The following is a 19,154-nucleotide window of genomic DNA, read 5'->3' as shown; positions in this document are numbered from 1 at the left end:
GAGGGTTCACGGCTGCTCAGCCTGGGTTTACACTATGTTTTTTTGGAAAAAAGGATGTATTTATGTGCATCCATTTTTCTATTGACTTCCATTATAAAAAAGACAGATCAAAACACATCCTTTTTTTAACGTACACAAAAGCGTAGCTGACCTTATTTTTGTGTATGTTGAAAAAACTTTTTTTTATAATAGAAGTCAATGGAAAAAGATGCACACAAATGCATCCGATGTTTTACATCCGTTTTTTCCAAAAAAGCAAATCTGTGTCTGTAGAAGGAAAAGCTGTAAGGACCATTTAGCTCCAGACACAGCGACATCTATGGATGGAGGCTGGAATTACATCCTGGAGCAAGAACATCTGAACTAGTGGAAAACAGCAGAAGGCTGATATTACAGATATAACACCCCCCCCCCCCCCCTTATAGCCGTGTTCTTCAACTGTACTCCTCCAGCTACTCCAGGATTACAACATCCAGCATGCCCTGACAACAGAAGGCTCCCAGGATATGATAGGAGTTGTTGTTTTGCATTCACTGAATCTTCATAGATTGTGTATCTTAGGGTGCCTTTACACAGAGAGATTTATCTGACAGATTTTTAAAGCCAAAGCCAGACTATAAACAGGTAACAGGCCACAAAGGAAAGACTGAGATTTCTCCCCTTTTCAAAAGCATTCCTGGCTTTGGCTTTTTAAATCTGTCAGATAAATCTGTGTAAATGCACCCTTTTGCTCTGTTCCCATCTCCATCATGCTAGTTTTACAAATTGCAGCTTTTTTGGAAAATTGCCACTGCAGTTTTTGTGTCAAAACCAGAAGTGGATCCAACAGGAAAGACAAATACAACTCCTCCCTTTATATTTTCCATCCCATTTGAATCCACTTCTGTGTAAACTAACATGATGGAGATGGGAACAGAGCATAAGTCACACAATCTGTGACCGTCTAGTGAACGCAAAACTACAACTCCCATCATGTCATGAGAACCTTTATGTCATGTCATTGCTGGGTGTTATAAGCACAGTTGTAGACTTCACATGCAGGCAACCACAGGTACTAGGCTTTACTTGTATCCAGGCAACCACAGGTACTAGCTTCACTTGTATCCAGGCAACCACAGATACTAGGCTTTACTTGTATCCAGGCAACCACAGGTACTAGGCTTTACTGGTATCCAGGCAACCAGAAGTACTAGCTTCACTTGTATCCAGGCAACCACAGGTACTAGGCTTTACTTGTATCCAGGCAACCACAGGTACTAGGCATCACTGGTACACTGGCAACCACAGTTACTAGGCTTCACTGGTATCCAGGCAACCACAGGTACAAGGCATCACTTGAATCCCCACAACCACAGTTACTAGGCTTCACTGGTATCCAGGCAACCACAGACACTAGGCTTCACTTGTATCCAGGCAACCATAGGTACTAGGCATAACTGGTATCCAGGCAACCACAAGTACTAGGCATAACGGGTATCCAGGCAATCACAGGTACTAGGCATAACTGGTATCCAGGCAACCACAGGTACTAGGCATAACTGGTATCCAGGCAACCACGGGTACTAGGCTTAACTGGTATCCAGGCAACCATAAGCACTAGCAAGACTAGTGACATGTCTGCTTGGTGGCCCTGGTCCTAGCGTTGAGGCATGTAAGAGACTAGGAGGCCTCCTTTTCCTTGCCCCACTTCCCATCTCTTGCGAGACTTGGTAACTAAGCAGATAGTGACGTCCCCTGCCTCTGTATCTGATGTTACCAAATCTCACATGAGATGGAAAGTGGGGCAGGGAAATGGCGGCCTCTTACATGCGCCAAAGCTAGGACCAGGGCCGCCAAGCAGACACATCACTGACACGAGATGGTGCCCGCAAGACGTGACAAAAGCATTTTTCTATAGAGTTCAAGACTGCAGATAATAAGTGCAGATAATATAGCACTATGCCACCAAAAAAACCAAACAATTATCGCAGGGGTGCCCCTTTAACTTTTGACGTGTGTGCAATATGTATAAAGCCAAGTAAAGTTCAGAGTGGCATGGTTCACTCCCCGGCTCAGTGCACAGTAGCATGGGTCACTCCCCGGCTCAGTGCACAGTAGCATGGGTCACTCCCCAGCTCAGTGCACAGTAGTATGGGTCACTCCCCGGCTCAGTGCACAGTAGCATGGGTCACTCCCCAGCTCAGTGCACAGTAGTATGGGTCACTCCCCAGCTCAGTGCACAGTAGTATGGGTCACTCCCCGGCTCAGTGCACAGTAGCATGGGTCACTCCCCAGCTCAGTGCACAGTAGTATGGGTCACTCCCCAGCTCAGTGCACAGTAGTATGGGTCACTCCCCGGCTCAGTGCACAGTAGTATGGGTCACTCCCCAGCTCAGTGCACAGTAGTATGGGTCACTCCCCGGCTCAGTGCACAGTAGTATGGGTCACTCCCTGGCTCAGTGCACAGTAGTATGGGTCACTCCCTGGCTCAGTGCACAGTAGTATGGGTCACTCCCCAGCTCAGTGCACAGTAGTATGGGTCACTCCCCAGCTCAGTGCACAGTAGTATGGGTCACTCCCTGGCTCAGTGCACAGTAGTATGGGTCACTCCCCGGCTCAGTGCACAGTAGCATGGGTCACTCCCCAGCTCAGTGCACAGTAGTATGGGTCACTCCCTGGCTCAGTGCACAGTAGTATGGGTCACTCCCCGGCTCAGTGCACAGTAGCATGGCTCACTCCCCAGCTCAGTGCACAGTAGTATGGGTCACTCCCCAGCTCAGTGCACAGTAGTATGGGTCACTCCCCAGCTCAGTGCACAGTAGTATGGGTCACTCCCCAGCTCAGTGCACAGTAGTATGGGTCACTCCCCGGCTTACTGCACAGTAGCATGGGTCACTCCCCGGCTTACTGCACAGTAGCATGGGTCACTCCCCGGCTCAGTGCACAGTAGTATGGGTCACTCCCCAGCTCAGTGCACAGTAGCATGGCTCACTCCCCGGCTTAGTGCACAGTAGCATGGTTCACTCCCCGGCTGAGTGCACAGTAGCATGGCTCACTCCCCGGCTCAGTGCACAGTAGTATGGGTCACTACCTGGCTCAGTGCACAGTAGTATGGGTCACTCCCCAGCTCAGTGCACAGTAGTATGGGTCACTCCCCGGCTCAGTGCACAGTAGTATGGGTCACTCCCTGGCTCAGTGCACAGTAGCATGGCTCACTCCCCAGCTCAGTGCATAGTAGCATGGTTCACTCCCCGGCTCAGTGCACAGTAGCATGGCTCACTCCCCGGCTCAGTGCACAGTAGCATGGCTCACTCCCCGGCTCACTGCACAGTGGCATGGTTCACTCCCCGCCTCACTGCATAGTAGCATGGTTCCGTCCCCAGCTCAGTGCACAGTAGAATGGCTCACTCCCTAGCTCAGTGCACAGTTGTATGGGTCACTCCCCGTCTCTGTGCAAAGTAGCATGGTTCACTCCCCAGCTCAGTGCACAGTAGTATGGGTCACTCCCCAGCTCAGTGCACAGTAGTATGGGTCACTCCCCGGCTCAGTGCACAGTAGCATGGTTCACTCCCCAGCTCAGTGCACAGTAGTATGGGTCACTCCCTGGCTCAGTGCACAGTAGCATGGCTCACTCCCCAGCTCAGTGCACAGTAGCATGGCTCACTCCCCAGCTCAGTGCACAGTAGTATGGGTCACTCCCCGGCTCAGTGCACAGTAGTATGGGTCACTCCCCGACTCAGTGCACAGTAGCATGGCTCACTCCCCAGCTCAGTGCACAGTAGTATGGGTCACTCCCCAGCTCAGTGCACAATAGCATGGTTCCCTCCCCATCTCAGTGCACAGTAGCATGGCTCACTCCCCAGCTCAGTGCACAGTAGTATGGGTCACTCCCTGGCTCAGTGCACAATAGCATGGCTCACTCCCCAGCTCAGTGCACAGTAGCATGGCTCACTCCCCAGCTCAGTGCACAATAGCATGGTTCCCTCCCCAGCTCAGTGCACAGTAGCATGGCTCACTCCCCAGCTCAGTGCACAGTAGTATGGGTCACTCCCTGGCTCAGTGCACAGTAGCATGGCTCACTCCCCAGCTCAGTGCACAGTAGTATGGGTCACTCCCTGGCTCAGTGCACAGTAGCATGTCTCACTCCCCAGCTCAGTGCACAGTAGCATGCTTCACTCCCCAGCTCAGTGCACAGTAGTATGGGTCACTCCCCAGCTCAGTGCACAATAGCATGGTTCCCTCCCCAGCTCAGTGCACAGTAGCATGGCTCACTCCCCAGCTCAGTGCACAGTAGCATGGTTCACTCCCCAGCTCACTTCTGTCTGCAGCCGCCACTGGAGCTTCCGAGCTTTTCTCTGAAGTAACAGGCCACTGAGCCAATCATTGGCCGAGACGGGACCACTCTGGCCAGTGATTGGCTGAGAGAGCTGCCTGTCACTTCAGAGGCCGACTCCAACAACGGCAGCGGCTGCTGGGAGCGGGCAGAAGATAGGACACCGGAGAACGTTTATTTTTTTTTTGCACATTCATCAGCCAGCTTTTTTTATTCCAACCTAAAAATTATCGTCCGCAGGGCGTGCATCAATACGTGTAATGCTGCGTTTACACGAAATGATAATTGGCCCGATTAACGATGTCGGAGTAACGATTTTTTCATAACAATCAGCGTTTAGACGGTACGATATATCGTACGGAAAATTCGTTTTGCGATCGCTTAAGCCTATCTTACACATTGCTTAAATCGGCGAATGACTGTTCACACGGAACGATCTGCGAATTTTTTGCGAACGATCAACAACGATTTGACGATGTTCAAAAATCAAAATTAACGATTTCTCGCTCGTCGTTTGATCGTTCGCTGTGTTTACATGTACGATTATCATTCGAAAACTATCGTTATCACGCAAATTCGCACGATAATCGTTACGTGTAAACGCAGCATAATAGCAATGTGCACCCGCCGATGATTTTTAAACTGGAATAAATGAAACTATCAGCCGATGATTGTTTCATCCGCTGATCGTTGGTGATAATCTGCCAAATCAGCCTGATTTGGCAGATTATCACTCTGTGACATAGGGCCCTAAGATGAGCTAGGGGGTCTAAGCACTCAGACCCTGACAGATATTAATTTTTGACATGTTTGCTTCACATGTCAAAAATGTATTTAAATTACAGTTAAACTTTAACTCCAAAAACTGCTAGTGTGTGATCCTGCTGATCTGTCACTGTAGCCGCCCAGCTCCTCATTCCTACAAAAATAAGAACAGCGCTGAAATGAAGAACGAGGCGGGTACAGTGACAGATCAGCAGGCACATATTTTTCAGGGGGGTGGATGGAATTCTTCTTTAAGGTGGTGATGAAGGTGTTTGTGCGTTTCACCACTAGATCAGCGATGTATAAACTTGTATACATGTATTGCACAGCTGTATTTACTAAAGGGTTATTGTTTCTTTATACTATGTGATTTTGTGATTCTCTACCTATCTCTATTCTCCTTTCTATGCACACTCTCTTCTCCACCACTCACAGGGACTCTTACATACCCTGTAGGAAGAAGTCACTTGGGGAGAGGAAGTGTAGCGTCAGTTTCCCTCTGATTCTCTGAGGAGTAGGACACACACAGACCAGGTGCCCTACTGAACTTAGCCAGGGCCTGGCTCTTCCAGGTTCCCTGTCTGGGACAGTCCAGTATAGTTGTGTTAGTGGACAGAGACACACATGTATGAAGAACTCAGAGACTTTTCCTTCAAAGACTTTAGGTACAGACACCATGCAGTGTTAAACCCCTACAGGAGGACAAGTCAGAGATCACCCCAGCCCACGCTGTGAACCTCTCTTAAAAGTGCAGGACGGTATCCTGGTCACAGAGGAACTGACCCAGATAGAGCAAAGCAACAGTACAAAGGTCTACGTATTCTATCTCGCAGTGCAGGTGAAACCGAGACACCCTCGGACACTTAACTTCGCCCAGGTAACTTAGTCTGGGGCTTGTGTAACCCTAGTAGGACTGGCACCTGGACACTGCAGGACAGAAGGTGGTTAGTGAAACACGGGCACAAATATTCTCCCCTCAAGTATTCTACTCACAAGTATCTCTCTCAAGTTCTGGCAGAGCACACTACTACCCTGGGTTGGGGCTCTCCCGACAAACTCCTCTAGTCTCTTCAACACTAAGCTCCACAAGCACTGCAACTCTACCTCAGCACTTAAGGTATCTCCCAGCACAGATTCAGTTAACTCAGTAAAGTCATTTTATTTATTCTACTGGTACTCAGTCTCCCCTTTCTGTGGGTAGCGGTACCGACAGTCCGGGTGGGTCATTTTCCCACTCCGGACCACTGTGACAAGAACCCAAGGGACCCATCACAACCCGGCAGGTCAACTACCATTTCAAGGGAACAGTATAGCCAGCTACCCCTAAAAGCAGTTATACCACCACACCTGTGTCCTGAACTAGCACTGGCGTCACAACAGTGCAATCACTGGCTAGGCTATACTGCACTACCTACCACCATAGAAGTGGTGTCACCACTACTACCTCAGTGTGTGACGGGTAGTAGAACACAACACCAGAGACATACCACACAGGCAACCACAGGTACTAGGCTTCACTGGTATCCAGCCAACCACTGGTACTAGGCTTCACTGGTATCCAGGTAACCACAGGTACTAGGCTTCTTTTGTATCTAGGCAACAACAGGCACTAGGCTTTACTTGTATCCAGGCAACCACGGAGACTATGCATCACTGTTATCCAGGCAACCACATGTACTAGGCATCACTGGTATCCAGGCAACCACAGGTACTAGGCATCACTGGTATCCAGGCAACCACAGGTACTAGGCATATCTGGTATCCAGGCAACCACAGGTACAAGGCTTCACTGGTATCCAGCAAACCACAACTACTAGCTTAATATTATTAAGTACAAGCTTCACTTGTGTCCAGGCAATTACAGGTACTAGGCTTCACTGGTTTCCACAACCACAGATACTGGCAATCACTTGTATCCAGGGAACCACAGTTACTAGGCTTTTTTGTATCTAGGCAACCACAGGTACTAGGTATCACTGGTATCCAGGCAACCGCGGGCACTAGGCTTCACTTGTATCCAGGCAACCACAGGTACTACTTCATTTTTATCCAGGCAACCACAGGTACTAGGCATCACTGGTACCCAGGCAACCACAGGTACTAGGCATCACTGGTATCCAGGCAACCACAGGAACTAGGCATTACTGGTTTCCAGGCAACCACAGGTACTAGGCTTCACTTGTATCCAGGCAATTACAGGTACTAGGTAGGGATGGTCCGAACCTGCCGAGGTTCAGGTTCGTATGAACCCGAACGCTCGGCAGCAGATTCCCGCTGTCTGCCCGCTCTGTGGAGCTGGCGGATCCAGCGGCAGTAACGCCTGGAAAACTGGGATACAGCCTATGGCTATGGCTGTATCCCAGTTTTCCAGGCGGTCCTCCCGCTGGGTCCGCCCGCTCCACGGAGCGGGCAGGCAGCGGGATTCATTACCGAGGGTTTGGGTTCGTACGAACCCAAACCGGACTCGGTTCGGACCATCCCTAGTACTAGGCTTTACTTGTATCCAGGCAACCACAGGTACTAGGCATCACTGGTATCTAGGCAACAACAGGTACTAGGTTTCACTGGTAAGCAGGCAACTACGGATACTAGGCATCACTGGTATCCAGGCAACCACAAAGGCAACCACAGCCCACAGCTCCATCTCTACTCAGTGATGAACTACAAGTTGCAGGAAGCCCTGCCATAACTCCCCTCTGGAAGAAGTACATGGACAGGGACATGTAGGTGTCACTGGCTGGCTTTCTACCACCCATGATGGCGTTATAGAGAGCGGACAGGCAAATAAAATATAGTTTGAATAACATTTAAAAAATGTATAAACCTCCCTTTACCCATTTTGAAATAAAAATTGAGATAATTGATATCAGCCTGTATGTTTATACCTAAACCACTAAAATAGAACATTATTCATCCTGCAGGGTAAACACTTAAAGAGGTTATCTAGCGTTAGAAAAACAAGGCCACTTTCTTCCAGAGACAGCCTGACTTTCGTCAACATTTTAGGTGGGGTTTTTTAACTCAGTTCAATTGAAGTGAATGGAGCTTAAAGGGGTAGTGCGGCGCTAATCATTTATTCACAAAATAACACACATTACAAAGTTATACAGCTTTGTAATGTGTGTTATGTATGTGAATGGCCCCCTTCCCTGTGTTCCCCCCCACCCACGCTAGACCCGGAACAGCTGTATTGGAGCACAGTTATGCTCAGCCAATCGCAGCTGAGCAGCTGATGACGCGGCATAAGGGGGCCGGCATGAGGGACAAATGGAGCGGTTCAGCTGGCCTCCGAAGACGTTATTGTCCCAAGATGGTGGACGGGGGTCGTCACGAATGCGGTAAGTATAATGCACCACACTTCCGGGTCTAGCATGGGTGGGGGGGGGGAACACGGGGAAGGGGGCCATTCACATACATAACACACATTACAAAGTTGTACATTTGCTTTAAGATTTTCACATGGTTAGAAACGCGCCTGCGCAGGGAAGCCGGTGCCACGGTCCTTGTTTTGAACCATGGCTCGGTTCTGCGTAGGTGCATTCTGTTAGCGGGAACCAGCCCGTGCTGAACCACTGAAGGCGGGCCGGTCCGCCTCCAGGGTAGGGAAACCCTCACTCCTCTATCAGAGGTGGATTAACTTTACCATAGGTCCTGGGCTGTTCCCCAAGCCAGGGCCCCCACCCTACTGTACATATGGTAGCCCTAGTGGGGTGTTCGTAGTACAGGATGGATAATGTCATGCTGCCCTATTCAGTGCAAAATCGCAGTAAAAAAAAAGCACAATTTTTTTTTTACAAGTCATGGCAATACTGTAGCCATGGACAATACTCCACTGAAAGTATAAGGCTGTTTGGGTGGCTATGGGCCCCCAGGAGCTCAGGGCCCAGGGCTACCGCCCGAAAAGGACCTATTATAATCCACTACTGCCCCCTATAATGCGGCTTAATTTATTCTGCCCGGGTCGGTGCCCGGCAATGCAACAGCATTGTACGTGGGAACCGGGCTGCGGTTCAAAAAAAGGACAGCAGCCCCGGCTTCCCCGCGCCGGCACCGTTCATGTGAAAATCTTAAAGCGAATGTACCTTATGGAGGAAGACTATGTGTTAATGGACTGTGTCAATAGTTGTAATTCTCATTACTTTGTGCTCCTTATTCTGCTATGAATCTGTTATTGGTGTCTTCTGCGGTTTCTGCATTGGTGCCAGAGGAGGCAGCAAAAAGGTTGTGCTGTCGAAATGTGGGCAGAAAGTAAATGCCCTTCCATCCATGAACTCCTCCAGGAGACAAGCAACATCCAAAAAGCCAAAAAAAAACAAGTGGAGCCAACACAAAGGAAAAAAAAAAGCTATAATGGAAAGATTTGCACTTATTTACAAAACTGCAAAAAAAAAAAAAAATTGGGGGGAAAAAAAAACATCAGAACTTTAGTGTCTGTTTACATGGTACTGTCAAGATGCATCTTTTGGGAGAAAAAAAGCACCATGTTAACAAACAAAGGTTCCTTTTTTCCCTTAAATGACTGTATCCCAACAGTATACCACAATTTGACTGAACCAACTTAGGTGTAGTATAGGGCGACATGGCAGCTTTGGGCGCAGTTTAGTACTGCTAGAATTGCAGCTAATGGGGAATGAATGTGGTTTGAATTACCACTAAAGTATGTATCATAGGTTGTGACCGTCTCCATTAGATTTATATTTTCGTCTATTTGTAAGGAGACTTTGCCTGAATCTGTCTTCCATTCAGTGGCAGTAGATTTACTGTTATGGCGCATGGGCCATGGTATATATAGTGCAACAGATTAACACACAAAAATCAGACATATTTTTTAAATAAATTTGACAGGAAAGCCATATGGCCACACACCTCCTTTTTTTGCAAGTTAAAAAAAACAATTGGTGCACGGGAATAGTAAAAGCACCAAAAAACAGGCACAGCAAGCCGAGTGTGGTGCAAACATCAGTAAATCTGGGTCCCTGGGTCTAGTTCACTGATTCTCTGATTGTGAGAACCTGCCAGGAGTTTTGATAATTGTCCCGGATGACTGTGAGGAGTGAGCTGAGCTGGATGGCTGCACATAGACAATACAGACTGGAAACCAATGTGGCAGGTATGGTGGATATTATGGTTTTTATATTGTTCTAGTTTGTTTTTTTTTACAACATAAAATGAGGAGATTTACTAATAATACGTTACAAATTGCTGATGATATAAGGTGATGGTGCACACTTCCCTAGGCCACTCTGACTGGTCTGCAGATCTGCATTAGGAAAATCATTGCTCTGTATCTGTCTTGGCTTGTTGCTTTGGGATTTCTTGCTTTGAGCATGTTAGTTAATTTTGATGTATTATACTGTGCGGCTCTGATGCAGCATGAAAATGCCCTCCGTGTGGACAGTGGAGACGGCCATGCCTGCAAATGTACTTTGTATACAGTAAAGCAGACATAACATATGGATACAGCTGTATACCCACTGGTAGATGATCTTTGTATTAAAAAAAAAAAAAAAACACAGGGTAGGGGGTGTTTATTATTCTAAACTCAGAAGCTATGCCTTTGAAACTATGTGTCTCATCCTCCTAGCAGATAGGTAACAAAGCCAATGTACTGTATGATAGGGGCCTGTATCTGACAGGTGGGGGGCACTAGATGATTTTCAATACTAAACATGGATTTTTACAGCAAAGCCAGGATTGGATTTAATAAGAAGCAAAATCCCAGCCTTTCCTTTAAACATCCTCCAGGTACTATCTATATCAGACCTTGGCTTCCGAAGCTGCATCAAAAATCCTGAATGCGAGAACAAACCCTAAAAATTTAGTATTGACTGATAATTTTAGGAATTGCCTTCCCCCAGACTTGTACTCATTGAGGTTCCATCACTGGGAGGATGAGCACAAGTGTTTCCTTCCCCTAGGACAAATAGTTGAGTACAGTATAGCCTTTAAAATGATTAAAGCACAAGCGGCACATATAGGCCGGAAAAAGCGGAGACACTACAAAATGGCCATAGCCTACCGGTGGAGCATCCCGGAATATTCTGTACCACTGCCACTAACTGTCCGAGAATGACTAAAGTTGATGAATGTAAATCTAGCCTGGTAAGTGCCAATGTGCTTTTATTGTTTTAAAGGATACATTGTACTATCTCACTCACAGCTAGAGAACCACTTGCAGGGACTACTTAGAACAGTGCAGTCTGTATACCGCTTAAAGGGGTTATCCAGTGCTACAAAAACATGGTTACTTTCTTTCTGAGACAACACAACTCTTTTTTTCAGTTCAGGTGTGGTTTGCAATTAAGCTCCATTCACTTCAATGGAACTGAGCAGAAAAACCCTGTCCAAGTTGGAGACCAGAGTGGAGCTGTCTCTGGAAGAAAGTGGCCATGTTTTTGTAGCGCTGGATAACCCCTTTAACTCGGAGAAGTGTTGTGTCTGTGGGGCAGTGCTGATTATTCATTTTCTCCTTTAATTGTAGGCGAGTACAGTGTTTGGCTGTTTTTGGCAGCTGTTATAGAGAATGAATAGAGTGGTGGTGAGCATGTGCGACCTGCCTCTCCATTCTAACAGGTGACTGGGGTCCTGAATGGTCCCTTATCCACTTGACTTAGGCAGCATGGCGTGCATACAAGGAGGGGCATCTTACCAGGAACTTAAAATGGGTCTGCTAGACAGAGGAGCTTTACTTCAATGCCGGTCTTTTCCGGGGGCCTGGAAAAGCTGGATTCAGTCGTGAAAACTTCTCCCAGTTCCAGGACTAGATCCAGCTTTTCCCAGCACCCGGAGAGGCACTGAGTTAAGTGTCAAGGTTTGCCATGCAACTGCCTGGAGTTTCAATATTTTTGGTAGGAAATGTCCATGGTGATGAACATGGTTGATCACTTCTTTTGTCGTACCAAAATCCTCTTCCAGGAACAGCGCCACACCTGCATATGGGTTGTGTCTGGTATTACAGCTTGGCTCAGTTAAAATGAACAGACATTATAAATATAGTTTCCTAATTTGTCTTAACATATCATCATCTCCAGCTTTGTATTCCAAGAATATCATCCTTGGAACTTCAGCTTTACTCCTAGAAAATGGACAAACCTAACGGGATCCCAGAGGAGATACTAAGCCTCACGCTGGAGATTATCTACTTACTGACTGGAGAGGTGAGGGATTTTGGGAATATACTCGGACTACGGCTACCTATAGAGTTAAGAGTACCAAGAGTCATGTTTTAGAAGATGTACGTATACACTGGTACACACTAACATCTTACAAGTCCATATAACACCACAATAGGCACTTCATGTTCCTACATAATTTAATGCAATGGCAAAAAAACTATGTATTTTTCCACATAAACCCAGATGCAAGTTATCTATATTCTTCGGGTCAATATGATTACAACCCAATTTACGTACATTTCAATCTTTACGTAATGCATAAGTCAAGTCTACATAATGCATGTCAATTATTTGAGCGGAGAGAAGAGGCGCGCAAGGCATGACATTGACACAGTGAGGCAGGCGGGATTCCGAGCAGAGTCGGCGGTGGGGGCACCGCCTGTTTTACTCAGTGTGAACAGACCCTAAAAGTGACTTGATATCTTTATTCTATACGTCAGTCAAAACACAATGATATGCATGTTTTCATAGCTTATGTTATGTTGTATTATCTTTTTACAGTAAAACTTCTTTTTTTGTGTTTTTGTTTTTTTTTTCAAATATGATTAACATTGCCCTACTGTGAATCTTATACCAGTTTTATTTTTTTCACCTATGGGGCTGTATGGGATATTGGTTTTTGTAGTAGAAGAAAAATGAGAGTGCACTCACCATAAAAACTTGCTTTTATTGAATCCATTAAAATCGCATCTGGAGAAACTTTGGCAGACTACAGCGTAGCACGCCAGCACTCTCCACTGCTCGACGTCATAGTAAGTGCTGTAATTAGCACGAAACAGCTGTCACGAGCAGTGGAGGGTGCTGGCGTGCTACACTGTCGTTTGCTAAAGTTTCTCCAGAAGCGATTTTAATGGATTCAATAAAAGCAAGTTTTTATGGTGAGTGCACTCTCATTTTTCTTCTACTATAAGTATTGGATGGACTTTGTGCTTTCAGAGTAGTTTGCACCACCCGAACTTCTATCACCTCCTCTTTCCCCATTGATCCGCCAACCCTGTGGGATTGCTGTTCCCGAATATCCTGTATTGCGGACCGCTGTATCTTTTTGCTAATATTATTTTTTGTGTCATGCTGAGTTTTTATTAGGGTTATATTTGTGTAGATCACACGTTTTCATAGCTCCTTAATAATTTTTTTCTGCTATATAATGTAACAAAACAATTACATGTTTTAGTTGTATAATGGGGTGACTTTTACATGCAATCATGGGATTGCATATACTGATCAATGCTGTGTCATTGCATAGCTTTGATCAGTGTTATCAGTGCTCTTCACATAGAGCCTGCCTATGGCAGAATCTACTAAAAGAGCACTGATCGGACCGCACAATGGTAAGGAGAACGCCTCTGGCGGTCAGGGAAAGTAATTGGGACCCCTGTAATCAAACTGTAAGGGACTTCGATTTAAACGTTGTGATCGTGCTGAGCTCGCTTCATAGGGCCGTAGGCACCTTATGGCCAATAGGTACATAATGGGTCATCTTGTGACAGGCGTCCATGATGTACCCTTACGGCATAGGTCGTGTAAGGGTTAAAGTTGCTCTATTCTCACTCCTATAGCTCTTTTTATCTTTCAGTCTTTGGAGCTGTGTCATGGTTCCTTTTTGCACCATAATCTGTAGTTTTTATCTGTGCTACTTTTACTTTGTATGTAACTTTTTGATGACTCCTTATTCTATTTTTTCTAGAATGTCATGTGACCAAGGGTGGTCCTACTCAGAGAGCTATCTGTGTTTATAAGTATGCATGTAGGGATAGCTGAGAGGGACTACCCACTTGGCTATCTTGTTCATTTTTGGTTTAGTAGACAAGTGGGCGGTCCTATTAAGTGATTGACAGTTCTGTACATGCACACTTTATATCACTCTGCCCTGCTCCTCTAGTTCTATAACATGATACTTACATATTTCACTGTATTTTCAATGTGACAAGTTCCCTGTAAATGGAATCCATCATTGTTCACGAATTTCAGTGTGCTAGAATAAGTGACATCCATGCATGATCATCATTGTGAACCATGTCTTTCCACTAGAGAAAAAATACACCTTGTGCACATACCCTTATTGCTATGTAAATGCCCACACAAGTGCCCGAGGCACATTGCTCCCTATTGCACTAAAAAGAACTTGCATCTGGGTAACCTTCCCAATGCCAATCACAACAGTGGAGAACTTTGTTCTGCAAAAGCGGTATGTAACGGATTCCTTAGGTAAGGGCAGTGGTATAACGTTCTGGGACAATACCAGGAATCCTGCACTGTGACCCCAAATCCTACACACTTGTATTTCAGACTGGAAGTCAGGAGGAACAAATGGTTTCTAAACAGAGTTTTTTTGCTTTGAATTGGAATATGCATCTTGCTACTGGGGTATGCAAATGTACCCAGCATTAAACTAAGTGAGGTTTGGTTGCCCCCTGGTGGAATCAAGTGAAACATGTCAGGAGCATTAAACGTCCACCGTCAAGACCTTCCTCTTGATAACAATTACTAATATCACGTGTAATAACTGGCATGTCCCACATTAACAGAAATGAGGGAAACAACATTGCAACCATAAAGACAGTGGCATGTAACCATACACATCACTAAGCCTCCTGTATAGTGCACAGTGTAAGGGTACGTGCACACTACGGAATTACCGTAGAGACTTCAAGCTGCTTCAGCTGGGCGGTCTCCGCTTGAAGTTCCACCCGTTCCATAGACCCAATGAAATTTGCTTGAAGTCTCCACGGTAATTCTGTAGTGTGCGCGTACCCTTAATATGGAGGCGGCTATCACTACTCCAGCCCATCACTCCGTCCATTCTCCCCAAAAGAGCAGTATATATGTAACCCCTTGACTCCTTTACCCATCAGCAAGATCAATGGCTCTGTTCTACTTTTGACCCTATCTTCCTTTATAATCTTCCCAAGAAGAGCCACTTGCAGGAGTACAGAAATGTCCACAGTGGTGAAGTCAACCTGCCCCTGCAGGTACAATGCATACAATTGCTTGTAACATTCTTCACCCCCAACCCAATATTGTGTCTTAGCAATTTACAATGCAAGCAAAGCAGAGCTTGACCTCTGCCTAAATGATAAAGGTCAGTGTTAATGGAGTACTCTTGTGGGGAAAAAAAATATTTAAAATTTTCACATCAACTGGTACTGGCATCAGCTTCTGTATGTCTTGCAGGAAGTGGTGTGTTCTTTCCAGTCTGACATGGTACCTACTGCAGGACATAAAGCAGCTGATAAGTACTGGAAGGCTTGAGATTTTTAAAAGTAATGTGAAAATCTTGCACCAGGTTCATTTGAAAAAAAAATTTCCCCTCTAGAGTACCCCATTAAATGAAGAGCCACTTATGAGACAAAGCGCCGGTTCTTCTTCCTGTACTGACCAATTTGGCTCACTAAAAACCAGCTGAAATTCTGATTATTAGTTTCTGTTGGGTGAAACCAAAAAAGTTTCCTGTATTATCAGTATTTTTGTGTTTCGCAGGATTGGGTAAAGAAGTCTAAAGACCATGTCACATCAAGTACTAACCCTCAGCTATCAGAAGGTGTGTGCAGGAACCGGCTCCCCATCATGGAGCTGTCACCTCCGTCACTGGTACATGAGAAAAAGAACAAGATCCTACTCCTTACCAACAAGATCATTCATCTGCTGACTGGAGAGGTGAGTGCTGCGAGCAATATAGAGTACGGAGGCATAATAAGGTCTCTGGATGATGACTCTTTGTGTCTGTCAGGTTCCCGTAAGATATGAGGACATCATTGTGTGTTTCACTATGGCGGAATGGCAGTATGTAAAAGAACACAAGGATCCATACAAATACGTTATGATGGAGGATCACCAGCCTAAAAAGAAATCTTTAGAAGGTAAAATTGTGCAATGTCAGTTTTCTTACCTACAATGAAGATCTGTGCCTTAGTACTAGGCTATTACTATACTATACTATATTCAATTGTTATAGATTGTCTTTTCAGACTTCTTGGAATTTCCTGGAATGTTCTGTATGTCTAAGCGCTAATGTTTTTGTTTTATGCTTTTTACAGAGAGATCTCATGGTACAATTCCTAGGGGCCTGAGTACCTACAATAAATCTACAACCATCCATACTGATGAACCTGACAATCCTATTCAAGAGTCAACCAAGGTAAACGCTCCAAAGAAGCAGCGTAGAAAATGTGGCCTGGCAGACATCTTCTCTGGGGATAGAGATATACAGGCAAATATGAAACCTGTTCAGGTAAAGGAAGAGTCAGGAACCTCGTGTAGAAACAAGCACCGGGATGTTGCCACAGAACATCCACCAATGGCTGAGACTTCCATAAAGCGTGAGGAGTCCTCAACCTCCCAAGAAGAAAGTAATTTCACAGAGTCTGATGAAAGTTCGGAGGATGTAGATGACATGGAGGCCACAAACCAGAAAAAGACACTTCCCATCATCAGTTGCAACCAATGCAGTAAAACGTTCAAGCGTAAATCTGCTTACATAGCCCACTACAAGACTCACTCTGTGCCCGATAGCTTCACCTGTCATGAGTGTGGCAAATGTTTTACCAAGAAATGGCGCTATGACGTCCATCTAAGAGGCCACACGGGGGAAAAATTATTCGCCTGTTCTGAATGTGAGAAGTCCTTCACCTGCAAATCTTACCTGGTCAGGCATCAGAGGATTCACACAGGAAAGAGACCCTATGTGTGTGAAGAATGTGGAAGGCGCTTTTTTGGCAGCTCACACTTAGCACGCCATATAAGACTGCACACTGGGGAGAAACCATTCACTTGCATGGAGTGTGGCAAATGTTTCACCGACAAAGGCAGCTCTCTAAAACATCAGCAGGTGCACACGGGAGAGAAGCCATTTTCTTGCTCGGAATGTGGAAAATGTTTTGGCAACAAAGGGAGCATTGTTGTGCACCTCCGTACTCACACAGGAGAACGTCCCTTTAAGTGCTTAGAGTGTGGACTTTGCTTCTCTGACAAATCGCGACTTTGCAAACATCAAAATACCCACCTAGGGGTAAAACCCTTCTTCTGCTCCGAATGTGGCAGGCGTTTTGCCAGAAACGCGCACCTGGTCAGGCATCAGCGTACTCACACAGGGGAGCAGCCATATTCTTGTAGCGAATGTGGCAGACGCTTCACAAATAAAGTCAATCTTGTCAGCCACATGAGATCCCACACCGGAGAGAGGCCGTTCTCTTGTTCAGAATGTGGTAAGAGTTTTGTGTTTAACGCCCAGCTCACTGTTCACCAGAGGGTCCACACTGGTGAAAAACCCTTTGCTTGTACATACTGTGAGGCAAAATTTTCCAGTAAACCAAACCTTGTTAAGCATGTCAGGATTCATACAGGGGAAAAGCCGTTCCCATGCACTCAATGTGACAAGTCTTTCAGACGCAAGTCCCATCTAGCCATGCATATTAAGACTCACAGCAAGGCTTCAGCTTATTCTTGTGAGGAGTGCGGGAAAATCTTTAAATTTAAGGGATTTCTGGACAGACATAGGAAAATTCATCACACATAGAAATCCAAGTAAAAACTTTGTCCCTTTTTGTCTCTTAAAGGGAACCTGTCATCAATTTCATTCTGCATGAATCAGGTCGGTCCCTGGCGGCTTCTCTCCGCCCACTGCCTGTGATTGACAGACACCTCCCTGTTTGGCTATAGACAAAAGCAATTGAAACAACCCTGATGACTTGTGGTTAGGCAGCTTACAAGTGATGACAGGTTTCCTTTGTCTATAAAGAGAGACTCAAAGTAAACATTTATGTAAAGACGGCCATACAGCGTCCATAACTGATGGCGGAATGATCATTCCGCCATCAGTTATCTCTTCCGCCCTTCCAACCCCCCCCAATACACAGGAAAATTCAGCACAGCCGATGCTCCTGTATTAAACCGTTATTTTAGGCGGCACGTCTGTGTCAAGGGTGGTGCTCGTAGTAAGAAAAAAATCCTCATAACATTTCAAAAGTCCATTCTCGGCACTCACCATATCATGCTTCAAAAATATTTTATTGTAGAAAAGTCATCAGAATACATATGACGGGAACATCCCGTCATATGTATTCTGATGACTTTTCTACAATAAAATATTTTTGAAGCATGATATGGTCAGTGCCGAGAATGGACTTTTGAGATGCTCCTGTATTGTCTATAGGGAGGGGTAAGCCGCTGCCAGACTGTTCTGGTGGTGGCTTATCTCTCAGAAAACAAAAAAGTCGGGCAATGTTTTTATAAAGGGAAGATTCACACCTGGACTTTAAGGTTCAGTGGTGTTAGTGTTTGAAGTATTAGGATAAACATAATGCCCCCTATTCTACAGGTTGGGTAGAAGGAGGGCACAATTTGAACTTTTTGAGAGCAAAGAGGTGGTACAAGGCCAGGTCATAGCATACATGGCAAGGTCGTGATTTGCCAAGACCGGACCACCTTGAGTAACTAATGTGGTTACAGTACTGGTTGCATCATCAAAATTATTTTTGAGGCACAATCATCCATTGTGCCATTTACTTAAAGGCACAGTTCAGTTTTGAGGCTTGTGGGATAATTTGAGCCTTGGTTGAACATGGCATTTATAGTTTTTGATCAGCCATTTGGTGCCTAGGTCTGTATTGTACAAAGTAATTAATAAAGTAGAGGATGATACAAGCTTCATCACTTTTTTTTTTTTTGTTTAGTCCCACAGAAGACTGGGCATTCATATGATGAACACTCATGGAAAAGTTTCCCTCATTTCATAGTATGGGATACGCTCCCATTTTTGGCAGACATTTCTACAACTGTTCTATATATCTGAGATATCATCATTCAGACAAACTTCTGGGACACATCTGCCACATGTGAACGCACCCTTTTACAGGACATAGAGCGGCACTCCGTGATAGTTTTGGTGGTGCATGAGAAAAGGA

At 45.6% G+C, this 19,154-nt stretch overlaps 1 protein-coding gene across 6 annotated transcripts; it reads left to right on the top strand.

The window, feature by feature from the left end:
- The first annotated feature begins 1,273 nt into the window (after nt 1–1,273).
- On the top strand, nt 1,274–18,238 carry LOC138799623 (gastrula zinc finger protein XlCGF57.1-like). Of its 6 annotated transcripts, none has more exons than XM_069981067.1 (6): nt 1,274–1,321; nt 7,999–8,083; nt 12,109–12,234; nt 15,733–15,909; nt 15,983–16,112; nt 16,290–18,238. In XM_069981067.1, exons 3-6 carry the CDS (start codon nt 12,160–12,162, stop codon nt 17,765–17,767), a joined length of 1,860 nt encoding a protein of 619 aa, XP_069837168.1. In that variant the 5' UTR covers nt 1,274–1,321; nt 7,999–8,083; nt 12,109–12,159; the 3' UTR covers nt 17,768–18,238. The 6 variants fall into 6 exon arrangements, with proteins under 6 accessions (XP_069837168.1, XP_069837170.1, XP_069837166.1 ...); XM_069981065.1 differs by lacking the exon at nt 1,274–1,321 and adding an exon at nt 6,875–6,941; XM_069981066.1 differs by lacking the exon at nt 1,274–1,321 and adding an exon at nt 7,163–7,242.
- The last annotated feature ends 916 nt before the right edge of the window (nt 18,239–19,154 follow it).

The sequence above is a fragment of the Dendropsophus ebraccatus genome, chromosome 8 (assembly GCF_027789765.1).
Source record: "Dendropsophus ebraccatus isolate aDenEbr1 chromosome 8, aDenEbr1.pat, whole genome shotgun sequence".
Classification (NCBI taxonomy): Eukaryota; Metazoa; Chordata; class Amphibia; order Anura; family Hylidae; genus Dendropsophus; species Dendropsophus ebraccatus.
This window is presented reverse-complemented; position numbering and strand designations above follow the sequence as displayed.